The sequence below is a fragment of the Salarias fasciatus genome, chromosome 23, assembly GCF_902148845.1.
Source record: "Salarias fasciatus chromosome 23, fSalaFa1.1, whole genome shotgun sequence".
Lineage (NCBI taxonomy): Eukaryota > Metazoa > Chordata > Actinopteri > Blenniiformes > Blenniidae > Salarias > Salarias fasciatus.
In genome coordinates, this window is record NC_043766.1 from 25,952,556 (window position 1) to 25,979,546 (window position 26,991).

At 39.8% G+C, this 26,991-nt stretch overlaps 1 protein-coding gene across 1 annotated transcript in view; it reads left to right on the top strand.

Moving 5' to 3' along the window:
- The window catches only part of col24a1 (collagen type XXIV alpha 1 chain), a 103,492-nt gene that overhangs the window by 8,698 nt on the left and 67,803 nt on the right, over window positions 1-26,991 (top strand). The window contains exons 2-6 of the mRNA XM_030083515.1: window positions 871-941; window positions 7,794-9,160; window positions 15,259-15,312; window positions 18,158-18,211; window positions 25,123-25,176. Of these exons, the coding sequence (XP_029939375.1) occupies window positions 871-941; window positions 7,794-9,160; window positions 15,259-15,312; window positions 18,158-18,211; window positions 25,123-25,176 (1,600 nt within the window). The remainder of the gene's footprint in view (window positions 1-870; window positions 942-7,793; window positions 9,161-15,258; window positions 15,313-18,157; window positions 18,212-25,122; window positions 25,177-26,991) is intronic.

Genomic DNA, 26,991 nt, shown 5'->3' on the forward strand with positions numbered 1-26,991 from the left:
AGAAAGGATTCTAGGATAATACAGAAAAAGGAAAGCATCAGTACAAAGCTGTTATATTAAAATATCAGTTGTGTGCCTGAAAACACGGCCGTTAAAACCTGTTGTCCCAGGGTAAAGTTTTTTTTTTTGTTCTCAATAGTAGAAAAAAACCCAAACAGATTTTGTGTCTGAATGTAAAGAGACAGCCAGCTCGAACATGAGTTGTAAAAAATTGTGGACAAATGCACAAAGTTGTTAATTGAAGAGTTCACATGCATCTTCCTGTTTCTTCGCCTCAAGGCCTTCGTGACAAATAGTGTAGCCTGTTTGAACTCCGGCTTTGAGAAAGACAGCCTTCTAAGGTGGATGTATGTTCATTGTGAATGACTCCTTTTCCAGTCACATTTATCCACATATCATACTGAACACATTTCTGTCCTCTGTAATTCACCGTATACAGAACCTCAACCGGAGGTTTGCATTTGGAAGGAAGATTTTCTTAATGTGTGCGCTGTGATTACACTCCTCGGTGTATAATAACTGTGTAGGCAGGGAGCAGCAAACTGAAAATATGTCGTTTTACGTTGTGCACTATGTGAATGCTTGTTGTTTTTTGTATTGCTTAGCTCAGTTGTTCAATTTAGTTTTTTGTCAATGATAAGTGATATACTTGAAAAACTAATACATATCACGAGTATTGGTGTAGTTTCTCTGTGCAATACAAAAGGGGAATCAAGGTTCTTCGACCTACATGAGATTTTGTGGTGGCCTGAAACTTGTCTTTCAACTACATTTAAAGTAAAATCATGAGCGTTGCACAGCTGTTCAACAGTCTAGCTGTCAAACTTTGCTAATTGCTGATCTTTGATTTTACTTTGTTTGTCCTTTCAGGTGGAACTTTCTCCTGCTCCTGTCAGTATGCTCAGCAGTACTCAATGGAGAAGAAGACTACCTAACTCGAGGTGAACAGCAAAGTCCTGATGCGTTACTTAATGCCATTATGGAAACTGATTGTTCTAAATCATGATCTAAGATATGTTTTGCTTTGCCTGTATCATTTGCTAAGAAAAAAAACCTGGGTGAAAAAAAACCCAACATAATGATATACATAACGTGAAATAGACTCATGAAACTTGTTCGATAAACTTTTTGATGAATTGCATTCTCCCATGCTTTTACAGAAAATGCAAATAGTCAATGACGATGAGAGCCATGCCAGGTTAGCACACAACACAGTAGCAGTAGTTACTGTCTGTACTGTACCTCAGCAGTAGGGTGACTTCCTGTCCCAGTGACGCCTGAGCACAAACGAATTGTCCAAACCCAGCCAGCCAGCCTGCTCGTGGTTGAGTTGACCCGCTCACACTTGAACACCACCTGGCGGGACATAGTTACACCCCCAGGGACGGTTGAAAAGAAACCAAGATGCTGTCCGTCCTGGACAGAACTGACAGGTGGCCACCCCAGTTGTGCTACACCACTGAAAAAACAAAAGAAAAGAGGCAAATGAGTGGTTCTTAGGAAGTAATGACAGAAGAAGCAGGTTTCTTTCTTTTTAAAAAGTTGAAACAGTTGTATAATGTTTATCGAAGGCAGAAAATAGATATTCCCATAAAACTTACCTTCTGCTATCTTTAAATCTCACTCAAGAGTAACAGAGAACTTTCAAAATGGACAAAATAGTGATTTTTTTTTTAAATGATATATATATTGATGACTGAAAATAAAAAATAATGATCTTGACAGGACTTTTTCCATGTTGCCCAGCCCTTTTTGTTAGCTTTAAGATATGTGACAGTTTTATCGTGTGTGAGTTCTAGAATGCTGGAGAGTTTCAGAACATTTGATAGTTTTAGAATGTGTGACAGTTTTAGAATGTGGCTGTTTAAAAATTTGTGACAGTTTATGAATGCGTGACAGTTTTTAAAATGTGTGTGACAGTAAGACAAGGTGTGACAGTTTCAGATTGTTTGATAGATTTAAAGTATGTGAGTTTTAAAAAGTTCGGAGACCCTCTTTATACTAAACTGCCAGTAAATACATTTAAAGCACACATATTTTTGGTGAATGGCACAAATAATTAATATTGCTCATTTTTATAAAGAATGAAATCATAGGGAAAGACTTTCCTTTTTTAATAACCTTAAATATAATTTTTTAAATTTTTTTTCCCCACATATATGAGCTGCCATCTGTTCTGTTCTTAGCACGTCGTCTGTCTCAAGCCTGACATCCATAATAAAGAAACCATTTAGTTGAGCTTCAGGTCGTGAGCTATACAGCTAGTAATTATAGGCAATCAGGTACAAAGATATATTGGAATGTTATAGTGGCACTGACACAAAACTTGAATTTATTTTGCTCCTCCTCTTCAGATGGTAATGTTGCATACTTTTGGAAAGAGCATTTTTCAGGGTGACATCCAAACAGTTAAGTTTGTTAGGATTAATAAAATATGTATGCATATATAGAGAATTAGTTTCTGCAAACTGGAGCTTCCCTTCCTTACAGCCTTTGTTATTTTTACCGTTTCTCCCAGCGTGCCTGGTCTTGCCCTCTTTACATGCATAAACAGCCTCTCAACCTTTGTTGGCTCACTCTTTACTTGTCTCACTCTGGTCCACTGGGGAGGACTGTAAACATGTCAGCTGCAGACATAATATGAGACCCCATGATTAAAAGAGCAATACACTGAAAGCTACACCAATCAGCCAGAAGAGTAGAAAGAGGAAAATATCACGTAAGGCAGAGTATGTTTTAGCAGCTGCACTTCAGCTGGACAGATGCTGACGATAAGGTGATGCATATCTGTATTCTTAAGAAAGACATGAATGAGAGGAAGCAGAGGTGAGAGGAGCAGATGCAAGGAGGCGATCACAGGTACTTTATTTACTAGGAGAGAGAGTTTCCTCACAGCAGTTAGATAATTATCATCACAATGTCATTTTGCTTAATGCATAAATGGATTCAATGAAAGAGTGAATTTTGTGTAGTTATCTTTTGTAGAAGTGACACATTATGCAGTCACACATCATTTGAGCGGTATTGAACACTGCCAGTCTGCACAGAGAAAGTGGAGCGCCTCAGGCGTCCCTTCTTTTCTTCCAGCATGCATTGTCGTCTGCTCATGTATCTATAGAACCGATCGTACAGAATAAATCCATCATAATGAGGGGAGGAGGAATGCACACAGAGAGCCGGAGCAGCTTGTCTTAACATATGAGACAGGTTAATTGGAATCTGGGTTGATGTTACCGCAGGCAAAGAATGTCAAGGACATCTCAGAGCGTGCTTAGATCAGCTGCAGATAGACACTTCTTCTATGACGGAGGAACGTTTGGAAAGGAGGAAAAAAAAACCCTGTGAAAGTTCATTCAGAACAATATACTCTTCTCATTTAAATTTATTTATTACTCATCAATTTGTTTTTTTTTAAACCTCTCTAAATCCAAACACAAAAAACAACAAGCAAGCATACTTAAAACTGCAAATGCTGTAATTTCCTCAAGAAGCTAAATTGTAAACCTTTATAAATTTTGCAACTTTGAAGTGTGAATAAACTGACATTATTGACAGTATTTTGCAGAAAATACACCTGGTTTAGATGAGTAACTCATTAGCTATATTTAAAAGTTTCTGCATGAAAATGAGCACCACCCAAGATCCTATTATGTAATGTGTTACTAAAAAAAGTCTCCTAAATGTGATAAGTATTTTGGACACTTGAAAGAGAACAGTTGAATTAGATTTGTGTGCCAATGAATACTTTTCTTATCATTCTTTCACATTTTCGAGTTAGATGCATCAGTGCATGAGCACTGACAGGGAGGAAGTCATGCTTAATGAAAAGCCGAGGGGCAAAACAAAGCTGCATCACCTTTCTCAAAGTTTAGTAGAACAGCTCTGTTTTTTAGTTTAGTTGAACTTTTTCTGTAATTTGGCACATCTTTACAGTTTTTAATTCATATGAAATGTACAAGTCATCAAGTATAATCAGTTTGCCCAGTAAAGCAGTAATGAATTATTCCATTAACCATTGTTATATGGCAGGAAGAACATTTACGAGCCGAGGTTGCAAACCAGATGTTTTACAGGTGTACGGAAGTCAGAACGAGCTTCGCAAAGTTAACATAGCATACAAAACCTGTGATGCCACATCTGAGGCAGTTGTTGATATTTATCAAAGTATATTTATCTAGATAGGTATTTGCGATAATTGATTGTGATTCGTGTGCCTATTAGCTGTGACCATCTTTTGGACACGTGGCGTATGATCTGCAGTTGTTGGATCGGCTGCTCCTCCGCTGAGCCAGAACTGATCAAAGGGAGGCAGATATTTATCTGATTTCAGGCCGATGTGTCGTGTGCGTCGACGTGATTCTGTATTTTAAATCAGCTCAAGCCACCATTAGGTGCTACAAACTGTTTGTCATCACTGACAAATAGTTGGGAATCAAAGATTTGAAGTCCTCCTCCATGGCCGAGAGTATTAAGTCAAGAAACATATGTTACAGTTAGGAAAGCAGACAAATGATGTGACATGCTCTTGTTTGAAAAAGGTCGTCCATAATGGCAACAGAACAGCGTCCCCAGGATGTGAGTAAGAGAAAGGCAGCTGCGGCCCAGATGAGCATCATACTAAACCGGGATACAGGAAATCAGTCCACACAGGCTTTTTGAATCAATCTGCCACCAGAGATTCATGAGAGCAGCGGTCCTGTCCGGGTTTTCTTCTGCCTGGACACAGGTAATTTTTACAGGATTTATGTTGGCTCGGCTGCCGACGGGGGCTCGGTTGGACAAAAACACTAAAACATGAATAAGAGAAAAAGGATATTCTGTGCAGATTTAACTTTTATTCCAGATCAGTAGAAAGACCACTGGCCAGAAGGGCAATGTGTCTCGTCCATCGTGTTTCAGTCCTCAGTCAAGACTGCAAGGGAAAAGTGACAAAAGACAATTTAAGTAATTGAATTATATGAACGAAACAACAAAACTTGACGTGGTGTAACTAAATGCAGAGCACAACACAATTTTGTGTGTGTAAGTGTGTGTGTGTGTGTGTGTGTGTGTGTGTGTGTGTGTGTGTGTGTGAGAGAGAGAGAGAGAGAGAGAGAGAGAGAGAGAGAGAGAGAGAGAGAGAGGGTAAAAAAGTACAATGTGAGTAGATGTGACCATATGTAGGTGCGTCCACAGGTGTGTGTGTGTGTGTGTGTGTGTGTGTGTGTGTGTGTGTGTGTGTGATCCATTTTTGTCAACATTAATCCAGTTTACAAGCACACTCCAATTGTGATATTTTTCTGGTTTCTTAAGTGCACTAATCTTCAGAATATTCAAATATAAAATCAGTTTTAGTATTATATAAGATATTGGCATCATTTGAATAAAACAAATAAAATATCCATGTTCATGTTGAACAGGAGAAGAGCAGGTGTTTTGACAATGATGAGAATTTTCTGTACTTCATACATAGTCAGAGTCAGACCAAAATCAAATAATGGACAGAAACATGTGAGACAGGGTTTTACATTCATTGCATTTGTAAATGCATCAGATTTGATAATTATAATTATATGATTACTGCCATCTACCTGATCTTTATGTCGTTATGAATGACCTTACTGATGCGTTGTCTTCAACAGAGTGGTGTGGTTCTGCAACGCCCCTGCTTTTTGCAATAATGTTCTACTGAATTGTTATTAATGTAAAATTAATAGTGCATTTTAATTCACTGAAGTTTCAGTCAACTCTTTTTGACCTACACAAAAGGAGCAACATTCATGTTGTTTCTCTTTTTACTCCCTTCGCTGTCAGATTTCGATTTGCCAAAGCATTTCTCTCACACTGAACTCCTGCTGACTGGGGGTGGAGTGTCTCTTAAATACAGTACTGAGTCAACTCATGCTTCCCAACTGCATCCTGAGTCAAGTGTGTCACTTGAGTGTTCTGCAACATTAATATTAGCATGTGTCCACTGTAGGTGTGGTGCGTTCAAAACCTGGGATAAACTTTAGCTCAACTTTATGGGTCTGTCTGCATGTTTTTCCGCCGCTTCCTCCCACTTCGCTTCATAAATCATGTTCTTTAAAGAACATCTGTTATGCTCAGTTCCGCATGACTGCCAGGATTTGTTTCCACACTTACGGGGGTGAAAATAGTGGACTTTAATAATGACTTGAGATTTATTGACAACAGATTAACTCAAATACACCAAAATTAACCTCTGTGCTACTTGAACTAACTTCAACTGAACTTAATGAGTGGATCAGTCTCAAACTGAAGCACACAGTGCTGACAGCTCAGCTGATGTGTCACAGAAACACTGTAGTACAATTCCTAGAACCAACCAGCTGAAGTGCACATTTCATTTTCAAGTAAGATACTTTTTTTTTTTTAACTTGTAGAAAACACTCAGTACTTTTTTTTAGTAAGTAATGTCATCAGGTACTCATCTTCTGCACAGCACTGGTCTTTAACAATTTTCCCATCTATAGAAAGTGCTGCGCAATTACATCCTTGTACTATCTGAAATAGATATTTATATACACTACTATTTAATAGATTTATTGGTGGAGTTATTTTATACTCTACACAAAATAGTGATCTGTATACTAGAAAAGATTAATACATTATACCCGTGGACATTTCCAGATACTTTAATCACAGCCTTGTGGTTAATGCCAACAAAAGAGTTGTGTTTTTTCAACATTATTTCTTTTTTCTTTTTTCTTTCCTAGAGTTGGATCTCTATCTGCTCCTACCCATGCATTGAAATATCTTTAGCCAAGACACTGAATACTTCAAGTCTGATCCACTAAAGTGTTAAAGCGCCTAAAAAATGGGTACAAATGTGATCCTGCGCACAAACTGTACTCTCTAATGATCTTTTTCATTTTTAATGATCTTTTGACTCAGCTTTGCGTACTGACAGACATGTGTTGACACAAACAATATCTATTTAGTGCACTTACCGTCAGGAAAATTCCCACATGTGAGGAGTTTGTGTTTTCATGTTCATAGGATTGTATATTATTTCTCAATTCATGGACATGAGCTACACTGCAGGTTGTTTCTGGCAAAGTGTGTTTGATTTCATTCATTCATACTGAATATCAGGTGTGTGCTCCAGACTGCTCAAACAATACTGGGATACTATTAACCAATTAATGTAGAATGCACATTGTAATTGTATCTGAAAACACCTATTTTGGTGCAATTGAAGAGATGATGCAAGCTGGTCAGCAAAGATTCTGCTGTTGTGGTGAGAAACATTATCTCGGCTGGCTTAACACAATTTTTATTTGATATAAGAGATTTTCTGTGCTGTACCTCATATTTGCAACAGATTTTCTCTGAAGTTATGTATTTTCCCTAACACCTCAGCACTTTGTGCATTTAAGTTATGGCTAATTGTTCTTGTGTGAACACCAACTAAAGTATGCAAAACCCTCATTTAAATAGTCATGAGATCATTCTGACCAACTCCTCCTCAAAGTAAAAATGTAATGTATTTGGTGTGCCCTTTAGCATGGTTTGTATATGATCTTAGTAGATTAAGTCCTTTGCTACTCCCAGAAGTGGCCAACCACCTTCCTTTACTATTTCTCCCGATTTCCTGTTTTCTTTTCTGAAGTGCAGAGACGATTTGACGTGGACATAATCCAGTCTTTTGTCAGTTTTTCTGATGCTGAACACAAGCTCGATCATTTCACAGTTATAATGGAAAGCTTTGAAAGACGGATATGACTTGTAAATTTCAGCTTACCTTCTGTATGTTTAATATTAACTTCATCCATGTGTCCTTTGTCCTTCAGGAGTGGATATTCTTCATCGACTGGGGCTCACAACTCACAGCAGCTCACACAATCCTTACGAGAGGACCAGTTCGCCTCCCACCGCTCACACCGACGCTCCCTCACCTGTGGACGCTGTTTCTGGATATGGGGTGTTACTCGACTCAAACTCCCTCTATGAGGCTCCAGCAAGCAGTTTGTTCCCACCTGAGTTTGGCGAGGAGTTTTCCGTTGTGGTCAGCCTGAGCTCCTGGCGAGCAAACAATGCCTTTCTTTTCAGCGTTACAGATGGCAGGGACAGGCTGCGTTTTGGCATTCAGCTGTTGCCACGTCGCGTGGTGGTGTACACCGCCGAGAAGGCCTCTATCTACTTCACTTACAACTGGCAGGATGGGCGCCAGCACCCTTTTGCCGTCTCCGTTCGCGCACGTTCAGTGTCTTTCTTTGCGGACTGCGGAGCGGTGCATCAGCGGGAGCAGACTCTGGGCAGATCTCAAACACTGGGGGAATCTGGGGGTCTCTTCTCTCTCGGGAGGATGAACTCCAAGTCCGCGCCGTTTGCCGGACAAGTCTGCCAACTAGACATCTATCCTTCGGCCCACGCTGCCACACATTACTGCAGCTATCTTAAAAAACAGTGCCGGCTGGCCGACACTGACCGATTGCCTTCACCACACTCTGGTTTGGATATTGAGGCCAACGACCCCCCTTTAAGCCATTCGACAATGCCCCCACCTGGAATAGCAGCTACCCATCATGCACCTGTTATATTCACAGCAGTTTTGTCTCAAGGTAGTTCGGACACACAATATTCCACACTGAGCCCACCAATGCAACCTCATCTGGGGGACCAGGACTACATCTCCACATTGGACCCCCGAGCCCACCTATCCGCATCCTCGCTTCGACCTGAACACTCGACCCTAGCTACACCGAGCACGCCGTCAGCTCTGGATCTCGCCAGCAGCCCGACTGTCACCACTAGCAGTGACATGTTGGCAAAAGACAGGCGTCCTCAGGGGGACACTGACCACTCAGAAAACAGTACCGAGAAAGAAAGCAGCTCTGGGAGTCAGCAGACACTCGATGTCACCCCAGGCCTGATTTCCCCAGTCAGGCAAAGTCGAGTGAAGGAAGGACTCAGGAACAACTCCAACACCAGCTTTACGGACTCTCGCTCAGGCCCTCATGTCCCGGAAACTCATGTGAGAGCCAACGGCACCACTCTGTACAGGGAGAACCAAGTTGACACTTCAGAAGAGCATGATTTAGATGGCAGCTATGAAAACGTCGACATCGGAGGATACGATTATGGATATGAGGATCCGGACTTCTTCTACGACTACGAAGACGGTTTCCGTGGCCCCAAAGGAGAGCCAGGTCCTCCGGTAAGTCACTGTATCGATGAATAACAAGTAGAGCCCTCAGGGCTTTATAGTGGGGAGATGCAAGTCAATGCATTGGTAATCAGAACTAATTTATGGCCGTTAGGCTTTGATGTTTTGTGAAATTTGGCTTCCTCACATATTCCGAGGGTATATTAAAAAAGTTTTGGCAGTCAGTGTACGGTAGTGATTTAACGGTGGCGACATGTCCAAGCACTGTTCCTTTGTCGTGTATCTGCAAGTTGTTAAAATAACACGTCATTCTCTCACTGAGAAGCTGCCAGCCACTTATGGGAGAGCGGAGAGCTCATCCCAGGTCTGAGGATATACCCTGGAAATAAAAAAAACCCAAAACTTTCATTCAGTCCTTAGATGTAAACTATCTGTCAGGAGATCTTTGACTCTGTGAACTCGCCTTCACAGTTTATAAGTATTGCTTATGTTTCCACGAGTGAGATATGTCAGTTTGTTCCCCTCTGATCTGTTTAAAACTGAAGCGTCTATATAATGATGTAAGATGTCTGGACTCCTCTTCTAGTTTCCATCGTGCTTCTCAGTTTTCAAGTATCTGCAGGCCTGTTGTAAGGCCATAGTTACACCTGCGTTGAATTATTGCTTTTTTATGTTCTCATCCCAAAGCCTGCCATACTGCAGTCTAAACCACTGGTTCTATTCAAATAGATCACCGTTTGGCAAAAATGAACTGTATCTGTTCATGTAGAATGTTATTTTCAACAGTTTGTATGTCTTAACTAATCTGACCCATTAGCCGCTTCCGTGATTTGAATTTTGGGTCAAATTGGCCAGTGAAATAAACTACTTCATTGTCTTACAGCAACATAAACAAAACAAATACACCAGTTGCCTCTTGTCAGAAATTGTTCCGTCATTAGTATTTATATTTTACGCCCATTTAAATTAATGTGACCCAATGCAGCACCATAGAGAAAGTATTTCAGCCAGGGAACAGGACTGACCTTCCCACTGTGCTCTGCGGAAACTGAATAAAGCACAGGAGGGAGCGTCTCATTTTTCATTATCTAACTCAACATTCCTGACGGCAACATAAAATTGTCCGAGTAACAGTCGTATTAACCTGTGTTCATAGAATAGACGATGCATTAGGAGCCTCAATAAATGCCGTCCTACCTTCTATTGTCTTGTCTTCTGCCGTTTGCATGTTTATAGTTGATCTAAATTGTTTAACTTCAGTTACTTCCCATTGTTTTTAGTTCATAAATCCATTTTGTTCAAGAATCAAATGATGCGTGAAACACAGAGCGTCTTCTTTCAACTAACTGGTGTATCTTTGGGTCAACTTAATGCGTGAATCTGATATTGGAAATTTTCTATTTTCACATTCAATGATGTGCTGATCAGTACCCAAATATCGATTAGTTTCATGAGTGTTTTGGGATTGATTTTCAAGTTCTAATGTTGATCTTTAGAATTCCATTACTATCTATAGATACAGATGATTATTATGGTAGGTTTGTGTTCCTGAGTGTATAGGTATTTAAAAAACATATAGCCAAAGGAGCTTTTCCAACCGAAACAGATTATAACATGAAGATTACAATGTCAAGACATCAAATGGGCAAAATTATATCAATAATTACAGATGTTATCATTTAGTTAAACATTTAAAGAAAGGGATCGAAAAATCAGCACAGTGTGAGATTTACCGGGATATCTTCATATAATTACAAATATTTTCACAGTTCTTCCCTGAAAGACGCCACAAAAAAATGTAGCATTTTGGTATTTTCAATGAAATTCATGTTGATGTTAAATTGTTTATTTCTGTGGCACATTTACTAGTTCAGAAATGAAAATGATGATTAAAACATGAGGAAATCTATTAATTGCTTTGCTGTAATGTGAAAGAAAATGGCATTAAATCCTTTCTATAAACACATAACCTTTGGGTTACCCTCACCTGTACAAAGTACCAATAGCATTGGTGACAGTGATAGCTTCTCTGGTTTTTCTTGGTATTGGATCTGAAAGCAGATCATATCACATCATATCACAACAGTTGTACTCGTGATTATGGCGCAATTTACTTCAGCTAGTAGACCAAATGTTGGAGGTTGAATCCCCCTTCCTGTGCATTTGTCAAAGCACCCATGCTTCAGACACTCAAACACAAATTGCACCCGCTGGGAGGTCAAGCACCTTGCATATGAGCCATCGGCATTGGTGTGTGATTGTGATTGAAAATGTAAAGTGATCTGAGATGCTAAGGCAGTATGTGGCATTTTCCGTTCATCACACAAATGATGAAATTGAAAGTCTAAACTGTTAAGAAGGACTGCTAAAGACCTCAGACAGTCAAAGCTACTTGATCTGCAATTATCAGCTGTAGTGGATCACATATAGTTCCATGGGAATGGGGTAACAGTGCATGGGGTGATTTAGCTTGACACAGTGCAAAAATGACTCATTCTGTCCCTGGATTTGAAGAATTGACCTCTGTCTTTTTAGCATGAAACATGTGAATATTATCATTCTTCTGCATGACTGCTTTGGCGTGTTTAGACCCTGCTGTTGTGGTGAAGGCGGTGGTGTGCTCACAGTTTCCATGTGTGTGTGGGAGTCCAGAGGAACAAACAGATGTTTCTTTATTCATGTCCCCCTCTGTGCCTACTTACTACTCTGACAGGGGATAGAGATGCTCCACAGCACCCCAGCATATTCTTCAGCAAATATCAAGGCCTTTCTCTGGGGACGGCTTAGTGGTATTTGACGATGGAAATTGTCATTCAATAATGCAAGCTGTAGTCCATCTCTGTCCTCGTGTGATATGATATAATAAAAACACAGATCCAAATATTAGCGTCTGTTTTGGGAATTAATCACGTGTCCAAATATTTTTCTCAAACACTGGAGGTTTATCTGGATTCCTCAGCTTCCTGCTAAGTGTAACTGTCCACTCATGCAGCTAGGAACTTGGAAAACTAACAGGAGAATTAGATTTTTTATTTATTAGCATTCACATGACAAAGGGGAAAAGACCAACAAGTCACACCTGCAGATGTGCAGATAAATGACTCCAGTGTCACTGCTGTCATTGACCTATACACACCAAAATACGAAACAAAGTTACAAGAGATGGAAGTGCACATTTACACAAATAGATTACATTTTCAGTTTACATGTGTTTTGTTTGTGATCAGCTTTCACAAACACAGAATGAAATCTGATGCTAGAATGAAATGGATGATGTTCTGTTACAACACATAGATCTGAATTTGGCTAAAAGTGTGGTTCAGATATTTTTACTCTGACCTCCAGTATGTTTTCTGATTTCAAGTGAGTTTATTACTGTTATCATTAGTGATCCAATAAAGCAAAAGACATTGTTAAGACATGAATGTAAGTAAGAGATATCGTTTGTAATTGCGGACTCATGATTGACTTATCTTTTTCAACTACACATGCATTAAACACATGTGGCTCTGGCTCAGTTTGTTGGTCTGATCTTAGCGTATTGAAGCTTTTCCCAGTGGTGTGTGAGTTTAATGCATTTTCTTTGTGGTCAAATGGGCGAATGAAAATCATCTTGTAAATTGTGTGTTGCGACTGCAAAAGCAGTAAAACTGCATGCTTTAAGAACAGTCCACTGACCTTTTATTAGCCTATTCAGCATCTCATTTCCAACATGATGAACTCTGCTTTAAAAAGTGTTAGTGATTTATTGTTTGTTTTGTTAACTTTTAACTGGTTGTATTTGAAAGCCTTTTTGAAAGGCTTCCATTGTCCCATCATTCTGACTTTGGATGAGAACAGACATGCCGGTGCATTTTTAGGAGCTCTTCAGATAAACTTTGGAAGCTAACCACTTGAGAGACACCTTGTAAAATGTTTATGTGGAAATGTTCTGGTGAGTAAGCCAGATTTTGTCAAAGTACAAATGAAGTATCTGGCATTTACCAGTCGTTGAAACGAACATAAATTATATTTATTTACTATTGTACCTTTGTGTTTTCACAATGAAATATGTTCATTCGGTTGACATTTGGGAAGAGAATGAAAATAGGTAATGCACATTTACTCTGTGGACTTTAAAAAGGTTATTTCTGTGGATTCATAGATTTATTGAGAGTTATTAGAGAGGGATATTAGGTAATAACCTCAGATCTGAATACATATGGATTCATCACATCAAACAAAGGCAACATATAAAAAAAAAATAAATCATATGAATAAATGCGGACCAACCAAATCATTGACCAGTGACAGTTGAAGAACATCACATCTCAGTGGTATATCTTTACTAAAAGTTTGTGGGGTCATGTGGGATTGTGCTAATTAGACAACTACGCTATAACGTCTGTGGAACTGTAGCTTCCGTGAGGCTTTTCTGGTGTGAAATGGCCAAAATTGATTAAAATGTAAGTAAAATTAAAAAAGACCTGGTGACAAGATTGTAGGAGGCGAGGTTAATAATATCAGTAAAGAGGGACCAGGACGCTGGAATTATGTTGAATTCTATCAACCCTGGAGTCTGCTCTCGGTAAGTATTCAGATATTAATCATTTCTGTAAGCTGTAAAGAGAATGGACATAAACAAAAGGAAATGTGAAAACAGTAACATACCCGTAGCCACACGTTTACCAACAGACCGACAAAGCTGCTGTTCAACATGATTCATTGTTATATTTAAATCATTGTTAAACTACAGTATTAAAACAAGCTGGAAAATTAATGTTACAAATGATTTAGCTTTATCGGGATATCATAATGAAACTGAAGGTTGATCTTTATCAGTTGAAATATAAAAAAGTCTGAAAATGCCAAATCAGTGGTGCAGTGGATGAGGTACCTCCAGAGACCCCATTGTGGGTCAACAGGCTTGTGTACAGTGATAGATTGTGGTGTTGCATTATTGTATTGTAATTGTCTATTCATGAGGTTTTCTTCCTAAAGGTTTCCTTTTTTCGTTTTGGTGTCAGAAGATTAGGTCTGGCTGTTAATTGTGAGACTCTCTCTGCTCCTCAGATGAATAAGAATAAAACCCAGTGCTTCTTGTAACTCGAATGTGTGTATCTGGCAGAAAACTGGTTGACTCATATCTTGTCTCTTGTGATAACATTTTTGAAGAAGTCCAGTCCTTCAGTATTGAACTCATCCAAGGGTCACTTCCTCTGACATTGAACATTTCCATCCGTTTGGAAAATCCACTAGGCACAAACTTTGAGATATCCCTCTTGTAATATAACATAGTCAGTGTTTCTACACTGTTTAGGCACACGCCTTAATACTGAATTTAATGCTTCAGTCCTGCTTTGGTGAAATAAAAGTCACTAATACTTCCTCTTACCATCAGTAGTCATTCAAAGGAGAAACAATAAGATTTTATGGGAATAAATTGGATTTAAACAGAGACATTCAGACAACTAGAGACAAACAGTCAGTTTTGGGATACGGTGCATCTAAGTAACAAACATGAAGACCAGAACAACCACAATGCAGCATGTGATTTAAAAAATACAAAGCAGGGTCTTCAGGTTTACAATACCTGACAAGTATATTATGAAGTCTGATGGCAGAACAAATACACGAGTCAGCAAATCGTCCCACTGAAGGCGTCAGCATTATTAAGACTGCTAATATGAATGCTCATTTATCTAATGAGTTGTGTTTATGTTCAATAATAAAAACATAATTAAGGTTGAGTTGTAATAGTATTAGTACATGTAATCCACAATCCACCATATTATGTCCTTTTAAAATAACTGAATTAATTGCACAGGTTGAGCAAAAGGCCGCTGGTGTTTGCCTTGTCCTAAGAATGTAACTTGACCCCTCAGCTCAGAGCTTTCTTAATAAAGCTTTTAGCTGAAAACACTTGGCTGCTTTCTTTGAACTCCATAGCTGTTACATAAATATAGCACATACTCATCATTGCAGAGGCCTGGACAGTGAACTACAAGTTATTGCTTGCCATTAACATACTTTATCTGTCTTTCCTTTTTTTCCTCTTTCCTCATGCTCTCTCTCTCTCTCTCTCTCTCTCTCTCTCTCTCTCTCTCTTTCTCTCTCTCTCTCTGCAACATTCCCTTCTTCCTCTCCTTGTCCCTCTGTGTCTCGTTTAGGGTCCTCCTGGTCCCCCTGGCTTACCTGGTCCTGCAGGAAAAAGAGGTTCTCGGGTGAGTAATCTCTACAAAGGCGATGGTTCACAGGCAGTATGCCATAAAGTGGGTGTAATTCTTCAGAAAGCACGTTTCTCCAGTGTTTGCATGTATTTTGCGATCGTGATACTGAACATGCCAATAATTAAGAGCAACTGCAAAATTAGTTTTATGTTGAAGACGTATGTTATAAAAGTGACTGTTTTAAGAAAGTGGAAACATAATCTTTTTAAAAGTCATGTAATGTAAACAAAACTTTTACCAGTATCAAATGGATGAATAAATGGATGGATGGATGGATGGATGGATTTCCACTTTAAAAACCTTTAGATACTCTGTCTCTTATGTCAAACATCGCTCATTTGTGTTTTACCAATATGTATACTCCCATCAGAGACTGCTGGGAGAGATGCTCTGATATGTTTGTGGTTAGTGTGATTAAACCCAGGAATAAGGATTTGTTTGTGAAAGCATACCGCTATGAGATAATTTTCTTTGAGAATGGTGGAGATATCACCAAATTGTTCCAGCTGCAAACGGCAGCAGCCATTGATCGCACCGGGTATGTCTCAGCTCTGATCTGCAGGCTGCTCTGACTGCAACCGCCAAGCCTGTCATGATGCAATGCTGCGATCATGCCACAAGGCCTCAAGGCATCTTTAAACAGAACAAGACACATTTTATTAAATGAATACACATACCACATGTGTTAGAGGGGCTGTGTGTGTGTGTGTGTGTGTGTGTGTGTGTGTGTGTGTGTGTGTGTGTGCATACGTTCATTGTCGTGGCTTTTATGCTCCCTTCACACCAACACCACCACGCCTAATTTAACTCAGGGAGTGTAATACCCCCAACATTTCAATGAAAGACATACAATAAACCTGATTATGCATGAAATTGTAGGTCTGAGAATGTCATCCCAGAGCCAATCTTCAGTGTTAGTGACAAGTGATTATTAGTAGTGTGGCAACATAATGGTTTACTCTCTTTGCATCTTGGAAGCGTTTTGTATTGGGCACCAAAGTAAGAGAATATGTTTTTGGTAGATTACTGTTTGATTGTCAGGATTGTCTCTAAAGTTCTGCCACTGTAGTGTTTCGTGATGTTCAGCAGAGAAGTGTTGTGCTTAAACTTCTGGGCCAATGTCATGAGTTCAGTCTGCAGATTTCTGCATGGTTATGTTTGTTGAAATTGGTGATTTCCTGTCTTTTTGTCCTCTGTAAACCTTTATATTGTCTTTTTTCAAAGTGTGTATTGTGTTGGCTCAAAGCAGCATGCAGATGAAGCTTTTAGTTGTTTTAGTGTTTCTTTCCTTGTGAATAATCAGAGCCCTTCAAAGCAGAGGAGGTTGCATTGTTTAAAGTGCGTGTGAAGAACCAGTGAGACAATATGACGATGATCCAGACAAAACAGAGTAATTTTTTTGTTAATGATCATCAGATGCTTGAAAACCATACAGTGGTTTGCACCAGACAGGATTTAATGATTCTGGTAGACAAGGATTGCAACGTTAACGGGAGAAAATGTGATGGTCCCTGTGATGGTGTTTTATTGCTATTGGGTTCGTCTTTCTTTTACTTTTTTTTTTTCTTTCTTTTAAGCGAGATGACGTCACATCAGCTGCAGAAAAACTTGAGCAAGATTTATGCTCATGTCCAGCTGACCCTGTGTTTTTAAGCCCTTGTGCTCGCTGTGCCAACAGACTGGTCCCATTAAAAATAAGAGCACGGCTGTCTTTTGTTTTCTTTTGTCCATCTGCCTTGTAACAGAGAACATGACAAGCATGCTTGAAGGCAGGCAGACAGGCTGGTAGACAGAGAGATGTGGCATACGGTAAAGCGTGTCTCCTAGTAAAATGCTTTGGAAACACATGACTCTTGCAGAACATAATCTTAACCCCATCGGCTAAGTCATAAAGTGGAAACAGAGTCAGGCCTGGGATTATTATGTGGTGGAAAACTGAAGGCTGGTGAACTGGGGCTGTGTCTGCTGTGTCAGCACAGAGCAGCAGGCTCATTATGATGCTTTAAATTGTTATTATTATCTGACTTTGATCCTTTAAACCAAGGGCCCATCATTTGATGTGAGACAGACAGCCTTGCTTTGAACGTTATTTGACTCTGTATCTGGTGAAAGCGGCAGAATACATACAGCGAAACCCTTCATGGAGGTACGAGCTGCAGTTGAACTCTGCTTGACTATGTTCACAATTCACAATGGAAAAAAAGATGATTAAATATCTGTCAACCACAGAGATTTGCTCAAGTCAAGTCAAGTCAAATTTATTTACGTAGCACATTTAAAAACAACCAAGGTTGACCAAAGTGCTTTACAGTTCAAATAGGAAGGAAAAAAGACTGAAGACTGTTACATCACACTTGATACCGTCTCTACCAACACATTCGAAAATGTGAATTTTTTTTTTTTTTTTTTTTCTCTTCCTGAAGGCAATTGGCTCCAATTTCTGACATTTAAAGTGACAGTGAAAGATTCTGAAAGTTCTCGTGGTGCAGAGCTTGCTTGGCTGGCGAGCTGCAGGGATGCAGTTGTGCAGGAACGCAGCAGATTTATGGCATGTGTTTGTATGTTTGCAAATGCCTTTGCTCAAGTAGGTGTAGGCATGTGTTGTACATTCACAGCTTGACTGTGTTGCTCACAGGTTTTGCATTGGGCGTAAACGTCATACAATAAAAACACACTTCATTGTGAAGTCTTTGTTTATGCAATCCAAAAGGATGCTAAATCTATAGCAGCTCTTGCTTCACCAGGATGCCTCCATTTAGCAGTTTTATAATGGATCTTAAAAGATTCCAGAAATCTGTGAGCAGTAATTTGACATGATGTGTTTTTGCATGTCTTGTAGGGTCCCCCTGGTCCCAACGGAAACCCAGGACAGCCTGGACCACCTGGGCCAAAGGTGAGTGTCTGCTGATGAAACATAACCATCTCCTATTAGCTTGTGTTTGTGCAGTGGTCAGAATCTGAAAGCGTGCCTCAGAAAGGCTAACACTGGTCAGGGGTGATACATTGAAACTTTTCTTTTACACTCATTTATTTTTCGGATCAGACTCTTTGTTGGTGTGAGTGAACATAGGTGCTGGATAAGACTGAAAATCAATGATAAGCTGCTGAAAAGCGTTTGCCACACCTGTACTGTCAGGCTGATATTCACGGCTACAACTTTCCATTCAAGCAGTATGCCCCCCCCCCCCCCCCCCCCCCCCCCCGCTCAGACGGTGTGCTCGTCTTGGGCTCGAGTAGGGCGCCTAACAAGCCCGGGCCGGCTCTGAGTTGTCTTAATAGTTGCTGTAAGTTAATATTGCTTGTAAAATTACTGTCAGCTGACTTTGCATTGTGTGGTTCCAAGGTTCTATACTGATATATCTTGTGATATATTAACTAAGCTATCCACACTGTGTCTGCCAGTCCAATGAGTCCAATGAAGGAAGATGTGTGAGAGAGAGAGAGAGAGAGAGAGAGAGAGAGAGAGAGAGAGAGAGATGCTTGTTTACACCTATGAGAAATTGTGCAGAATCTTACCAGGAATCGTCCGTCCTTACTGCCAAACCACCATACAGTGCCTGAATAAATCTAAGCTTTTGAAAATGTCCAGTGTGAGTAATGGGACTCCAGTGGAAAAAGAAGGAAATCATTTCAATAAGTAGTCATAAAAGAAATCTTTCCTTGTTGAATTTATCATGCATCGACCTCTGGTGCTGACATGCAGGCATAGTTGTAGACCACAGCAAGAAGCCCTTACAGCTTGTGTTTGTCTCCTGAGTCAAATATTTCAGTGATGCCAGCAAATCATTGAATAATCCCTGAAATCTCTGCACTCTTACAGCAGTCTTTTGTGTTGCAGTAAAGATGTTTTACTGGATGGTAAAGGGCTTCAATTAAAGCGTCTGAAGACACTGGTGCTTTGTGCCGGCAGCGTTGAATCAAACACAGCCAGATGTAGGTGGCGTTTGATGATAACGGGTCAGGAATTTGTCACAGTGCAACTCGAATGGGCAGGAAGAGACAAGGGTGGTCGGATTAAATTATATACCCCAAGCCTCTGTTGTTATGACCCCGGCCGTCACTACAGGGCAAAAACATGCTGGTCTTGCGTCATTAGCCCTGATGTTGATATCATAAAAGGCGGAGAAAGGAAGCATTTAGAGAGCTTTTTTGCAGCAAGGTACCAGATAGAAAATGGGAATCTGTAAGTGACGTGGAGACTCTTCCCCCAACGGGCCTCATAGGACACGTAATCAACATGCTGTTCGAGCAGAAACAAAGGACAAGCGAGTGTTCAACTTTTTCCCCGTCATGATAGGATGTGAAACATGTGGATACCCACTCAGATTAGTCATACAGCACACTGACATGGGTTTGTTCTCCATCACCCCTGACCCTGTTCATATTTCGCTGGGGTTCACAGCTTGGCTGTTATGAAATCCTAAGCTGCCTATCTGTTTCTTCAGGCTATACACCCACAAACATTTGGACGAAAACAAAGTGTATCTAATACTGCAGTGACCTGTCGGTGAGTCAGCCTCAGCCCCCAAAACCCTTTGTGAGGGCAGGAAAGGGATTGAGGGGCTTTTTGTCTCAGTTTGGGAAAATAGCTCTTGTTGAACTGTTTGGTTTCTAGGACACATACAAAGGGATATAGTCCCCGATACTGAGCCTCAGCTCAGCCTGAGATGTTATGACGATGTGCTTGTTACTTTTAAAGGACCTGCCAATCTGTTCCTTGCACCGGTGACTGTTATTTCAAACAGGAAGGGACTTGGACTTTATGTTGTGGTTAAATTTCTGCTCTCTCACCCTTCATCCTTAGCATGCCTTGCTGGCTGTCAGTCAAAGCTATGGAAATATAATGCTCAAAATACCAAGAAGCAGTACCTGTTTGGAGTGAGTATGGACAGCTGTTAAAGAGAATCTGTCAAACATGCTTAAAAATTCATTCATCAATTCATCTCTTTTCTATACCCGATTCATCCAAGTTTGATCCTCAAGGGCTGAAATTTGTTTCGGCAGATGGACAGTACTAACGACAGACAACTCAGAGACAGAAAGCATGTGCTTGAATTCAAAATATAGAGAAAAGAAGGAGTCTAGCTTAATTTTAGTAGGTGTCATGCAGTGTAGTGACAGACAGAAATCACACAACACCATTATAATGTGAGGAACAAAAATCACAAGTGTTCATTATGTGTTTCTTGGAGATTTTTGAGGAGATGTGAAACTGAGGTGTCTAAAAAGAATGAACTATAATAAAAATATGAATCCTGGGTTTTATATAAAGCTGTCTGCTCTGCAACTGTTGTGATGAATTTGGAGATTTTCATGGTTTAGCGTCTCTTCTTAATGTCCAAATCCTAAGCTTATTGAAGTTTTACTGGATGACATACTTTTTCTGGCCCCTCCTTTTTAACCGCTGGCATTAGGAAACTGTTCCTCACCACAATATTTAGTGTTGACAACAGCGAGTTTGATCACCAGATTAAGCAGCAGTGCTGAAATTATTTGCCGGTCTTCTGGCAGCGTGGCTTCGACACTCCATAAAACTGTGGACGCTGCACTGGTTGGAGTTCAAACTTTATTTTTAGCCGGATGATAGCGGAGAGGATTTTTTGTTCCTGTGTTCGATGTTTTATTGAGGAAAAAATGTCTTTCCTCTGGATGTTATAATGTATTGATAGTCGGGAGGAAAAATAACGTGGAGTTCAGCTTTGTTCCAACACTTTATTTAGTGGTATCACCTTGTTTCTCCAATAAAGAAGATTGTTTTTCCTCTTTTGCAATTACACAGGTATTATGGAAAAAAATCTTAAGAATAAAGAAAGAGCATGACAGAGATAGTATCTTAAAGTCCAGATATAATTGTTGGTGCCGGCTGAGGAAACAACAGCCGCAGCTCTGCTATAGTCTGAGCTGATTCACACCTCCTTCTCAAATGTGTTCTCAACATCGCTGTCACATTTTCCAGTGTTATAAATGACATTCCACATTTCAAATTGACATATATTTCTCCAAGTAGTTTTAAATAATCTCGTAGATGCAGCCGATATTCCATTTTCATGAAGGCGGAAGCACTTCATGGATTTTGGAGTCGTTCTCTAAGCGCCTCAATTTCCATTCGTGTTTGTGTGCAATACCAAGTTTTTTCCTGCATGTAATGATATTCTTATTAAAATCTGTACATTTACAGCTATTTTTCTATATCTGCAATACAATTTGCACATATACATTGCTATTTAGTAACATTTTCAGCAGGCATCCAAACTTTTGAACAATAGACTCTCAGGGCTCTAAATTGACGGCGCAACTTGGCGATGATCAGCGGCGGAGGCAGCGCATTCCTATTTTCGACAGGCGCAGAAGAGGGTGTCTGGCAGGTCCGCTGCACTTGCGCCGAGATGGGCGTGGCGGCGCACCAGGGGGAGGGGTCGACAGAATCAGCTGGGCGCAGTGATAGTTTCGTGCAGAAGGTGTGAGCAGGCTGGGGAGTGGAGGATCTAATGACACTGACAGCTTGTCAGTGTCATGAAAGATACACACAATCACTCATGAACCACATAATTGTTTTTATTATCTTCTTTAGCACTAGAACATCCAAGACAATCTGACAGACCATTTGGGTTTTTAGAATTCAAATAAATCTGTTAAAAATAATTCCCCTGTCCTCTAATTCTTTGACTTTTCCTAAATATGTGTCTTGTATGTTTTTCTGAAGCAAATAAGGTCCTAACAATAACACAGATAATATTACAAAGCATTTATACCTCCAAAGGCCAACAGTGGTCTGTGAGACTTATTATTTATTTATTTATTTATTATTATTATTATTATTATTATTATTATTATTATTAGACTGATTAAAATGATGCACTTCACGGGGCTTTTTTTTCTTCTGTGATTGATTTGTTTTGGTTCATGCGCGCATCTGAACAGGGGGCTAGCTCTGACAGCAGACAATCAGACAGATGACCAAAAATATCAAGCAAATCCCAAAAGAAAGATAGTAAAAACAGGCATAAATAAGAGATATAAGGTGGAAGAAGCTTTAGCAATGATACAGGAGGTCAGTGAGGGGGAATCGGATGGCGGAGACGTGTCGGACATCAGCGATCTTGACTGGAGTGAAGAGGAGGAATGTTCTGAATCAGAGTCAGAACAGTCGCGGGACAAACAGCGAAACAAATATAATGCTGCTGCCCCAAAAATACCCGACCGACCTCCAGCTGCTGTACAGTCCAGCGTAGAACCTGCAGTGGCGCATGGAAGCGCTCACGCGTCACCTCCAGGTAGAGAATTACTGTAGGCTGCTGTCAGTTTACAACTAAATAATAATAACATAAAATGGTGTAAAATTATTATTATTATTATTATTATTATTATTATTATTATTTAAACTAATGTAATAAATCTGAGCACAACAGTGAACACGGTATTGACAGCAGGGGCACTGCAGCGTCTCCAGATGTGCCAGTTACAGATTCAGGTAAAATATTATATCCTCCATTAAAGTACAGCAAACCATGTATTTTTCGTTTCCAAAAATTAATTTTAGAACGAACATATTTTCTGAATAAATACCTTTGTCCTGTTGAGCCTGCAGTCCCAGAATAAAATGAGCAGGGTGAGGACGGGTCGGTGTGGGAAGGTGTCCGTCCTGGTGCGCAACCGGGGAGACTTATTTTACTAATTTTAATATGTTCTTGATTATTATTGACAGTTAATAATACAACTATTTTGTGTGTGTTGGCGTGTGTGTGCGTGTGTATCAGGGAAACGAGTGCGCGGAGTGTGAATGAGAGGTACGCTGCGCAAATGCGCACTGTAAAAAGTTCAATACATTTTAAAACCTGATTTTAGGCATTAATAAAGCAGATATGAGGCAGACGTTTTGCTGATCCACTTGATTTAATATTTTGTTTCTTTACCTTAATTTCTAATGCATTAGATTACAGAAAAGCAACCTGTTGGTGTGCTCCTGCGCAAAAACACTGCATATGACAGCCTGGCTGACCATAGTGGCCTTTGGAGGGGGGTAAGAATGCTGGCAACACGTGAAGCAGAGTGGAGGACGGAGCAGATAGCAGATGTCGCCACCATTCTCTCATAAATGATTATCCTTCGTCTGGGATGGCCGGAATGCCATGTGTGTGATAGGAATTACAGGGAATCATTTCAGAGGACATCGATCTGATGACAACTGAACCAGCAGTCCTAAGTAGACTCACCCAGCTCCGCTGTGCAGCTGCGCTGAGTGATTGGCACCTGTAATTCTTTGTGCTTTCCCAAATGTATCTTTAAGAGTTATGATGCACACAAATAAAAACAGATTTTCCCTTTCCCTACAAAGTCTGTATGTAGCCGCTAAATGCAGGGTGTCTGCATTTTTATTTCATTTGTCTGGCTCCCCAAGCTCTACAAGAGATTATTTATTTCAAAATGCAGTCATATACATTGTTGCTTCACTATGGTTTAGTATTGAGGCCAGGAAATAAAATGTATTTCATCATGTTAATGTAGCAGTGTCCTTCTTTGAAAAAAAGGAGAGGTGTTCATTTGATTGGTCAAATTGCGCTCAGCTGGGTTAAACCCACTTTCTCTCCTCTCTCTTGCGCCACCTGCGCCGGTGGGCGGGATGGAGGCGTGACTGCGCCTGGTTCACGAAATTGGGACAATTTTCTGGACACGCCCCGTTGACTTTATCCGCCGACGGCGCACTTTGCGCTCCGCTGACAGCGGGCGGATTCGGCGCAGTCAGCAAAGTTAGAGCCCTCAGTCTGCTCTGCACTCCCGCTGTCAGGGCGTAGGCTCTTCACTCACTATCATACTGCTTGTATTTATCATTCTTAATCTTAAGTAAGTCTCATTACATCAGTTTAATTCTGTTCTAGAGTCTCACTCTTATATTGTATTTGTGTTTGTATTTTATTGTTTTTAATTACTCATTATCAATGATCGAGCGCTCACGAGAACAAAAGAGTTCCTGTATAGTTGTAACACAACGTGGTGAAAGAGGAATCGTGATCTTTTGACTCTTGGTGTGCATAGTGAGATTTGTGTAAGAATATATCGACCTGTAAGTGTCTTCTGTCTTCACCTCCACCTCAGGCGCCAGTCCCTTGTGAGGCTGAAGTTTTCCAAGTTAATTTAGCTTCTCTTCCCCGGTGACAGAGCTTTGTTTGTAACACAGGTTTTATTGCTCTAGGAAGATCATTGTCATCAAAACTAATGTTCTGTTTGTAATCACTGAGCTCTAGTACTCATAAGGAATGCTTAACTAGTGAGACCAAAGAGCGTATAGCTTTACAAGCAGGAGCCTTTCCGTCTACATCGCTGTTACAGGAAATCCTACTTTTAAATGAACCTCTGTCATCACTGAAGTGCAAAGTCAACTGAATGAGAGGATAGTGTAAAGTGAGTGGCGGACAGGGACGTACAGATTATGGTAGGCACGCGCATGTTTTTGATATGCACACATCAAGTAATGTAGAAAATGTATTTTACGCATCATGATTCTGATGGTCCGTTTGTTAATGTGTTCATTGGATAAATTAATTATTTCGGTGTGACTGTGATTAGGAGATTCACCTTAAAGTTCAAATTAAAGATAGTTTTTTTTCTTTGCAAAATTCACGTCAAGTGAGAGTGTGTGATGTCTGTTTATACAAGTATTTAGAAATACCTGGTGAAATAATGCTGCTGCCAAACGAATAAACATCCTGATGACGATCGACACGTCTACATGTGTAAGAACAGACAGTAAAAGTAAAAGTACGTTTTTTAGGATATCCTGACGTAGTGACTCTGCTTGTATTCCAGGGTTCAAAGGGTGACCCCGGACTGTCACCAGGTCAGGCTCCGCCAGGAGAGAAGGTAAGAAAGCTGAAAGTCTGGCAGCTCTGTCTGGCTTCCTGCTCGATGATTTTCTCAACATTTTTACTGTATGTATGTACTTTAGTCCATTACACTGCATCTGTCCTGTGGTGCTCAGTAAATAATTGTACTATTGTTGTATCTCATTTATTTCTTGCTGTCTGGCAGAGGTTTGTGTCTAATTTAGTTTGCAAATACTTTCAAAGGCTTAATAAAGGTTTACTATAATCCATACAATATAATAGATATAAATAAGTGATGGATTATTATTTCGTTGTCTTGAACTTGTTAGTAACTTAACAATGGAAAATTTATATTTTGATTTTCACTTGGAATTCTTTTTTTTTTTTTTTTTTTTTTTCCAAAATATGAATCTTTTACGGTGCTTTATCAATAAGCTGCAGGGTCCAGAGGTTGGCCTCCCTTTCAAATCCTCCAGAATCTCCCCCTGAATATCTTCTATTTAATTCTTACCCCTGCCATTGTAACTGAATAGCTTGGCAACACAACAGCTGGTCTCCTTTTCTTTCAATCCATGCCAGGGTAATGATTTTCATGAGCCACACTTTTTACAAACTCTTGAACTAATTAAGAACCAAATGTGTAAGTTTGATACACTCTTAGGAATCCTCAAAGAAAAACATATGAGAAAGTAAACAGCCTTCAGATGTTTTCTGAGTGCAGCACATTTAATATTGAAATTCTCTTGGACTCTAAACCATTTGTGTGAATGCAATATGCATCCCGAGGTTACACGTGAAAGTGACCGTCGACCTGGTGCCGCTTTCCCTCATTCGCCTCTTTATACAAATATGGAAAATACCTTCATAAGATCTAAAGGACAAATACAAAGTAACAACAGATTTGTATTTAAACTAAATTATTTAACTAAGCTACTCTGAGAATATAGACACATGCTGCTCTCACATAAAGACAAAAAAGAAAACAAACCACAATTTTTCTCAGTTTGCATGATTTGACTTTGCCATAAAACTTCAGCCTCGATAGAATCAGCAATAATATTTTAGTCCAAGCATGTGAAAACTATTTTGAAGGTGTGCTCTTCAATTAAAATCACAAAAACAAAACATTGTTCCCCTGAGAATGCATTGACTTCTCTGCGCTGGAGTTGTTAACGGCATGAAATAAACTTTCTGGTTTTGTTTTTTCGAAGTCGTTAATGGGGAAAGGACTATCATCCAGGTTAAAATAGAAAACAACAGGGATTTTTCCTCACTACAACAAGCGAATTGAAAAAGTAGCAGAAAGTCACTGGACGTGGAAGGGATCAGGAGCACTCATAATATGAAACCCCAGAGGAGCAACAATCACTTGCTACCAAATGAAAAACACGTTGAAGCACATATTTCAAACCAGTCAGTCGTCTTACTGTAGTAAGATAGATGTGAGAAAATGTACATTTATTGTACAACATGTAAAATTGGGGTTGCATCTGAAGCAATTCAATTTAGTTTTATTTATATAAAACGAGGTACAACAAAGTCATTTCAAGCCACTTATACAGAGAAAACCCAACAGATCCACATGAGCAAGCATAAGCGACTGTGGAAAGAAAAATCTCCCTTTTAAAAGGAAGAAACCTGCAGGACCAGGCTCAGAGGTGGCGGCTTTCTGCTGTTCCGGTTAAGGTGAGGGGACAGAAAGAGAGAAAAGGAAAGGACCAAAAAAACAGAAACAATTAATTTTTGAGAAAGCATATAATGTATTTCAGTATTAACGCTTTTAACACTGAACAAAAAACGTGTTTTCTTATTTTATGTGAATAAAGTCAGCAGTCAGCAATCACTGGGGCTT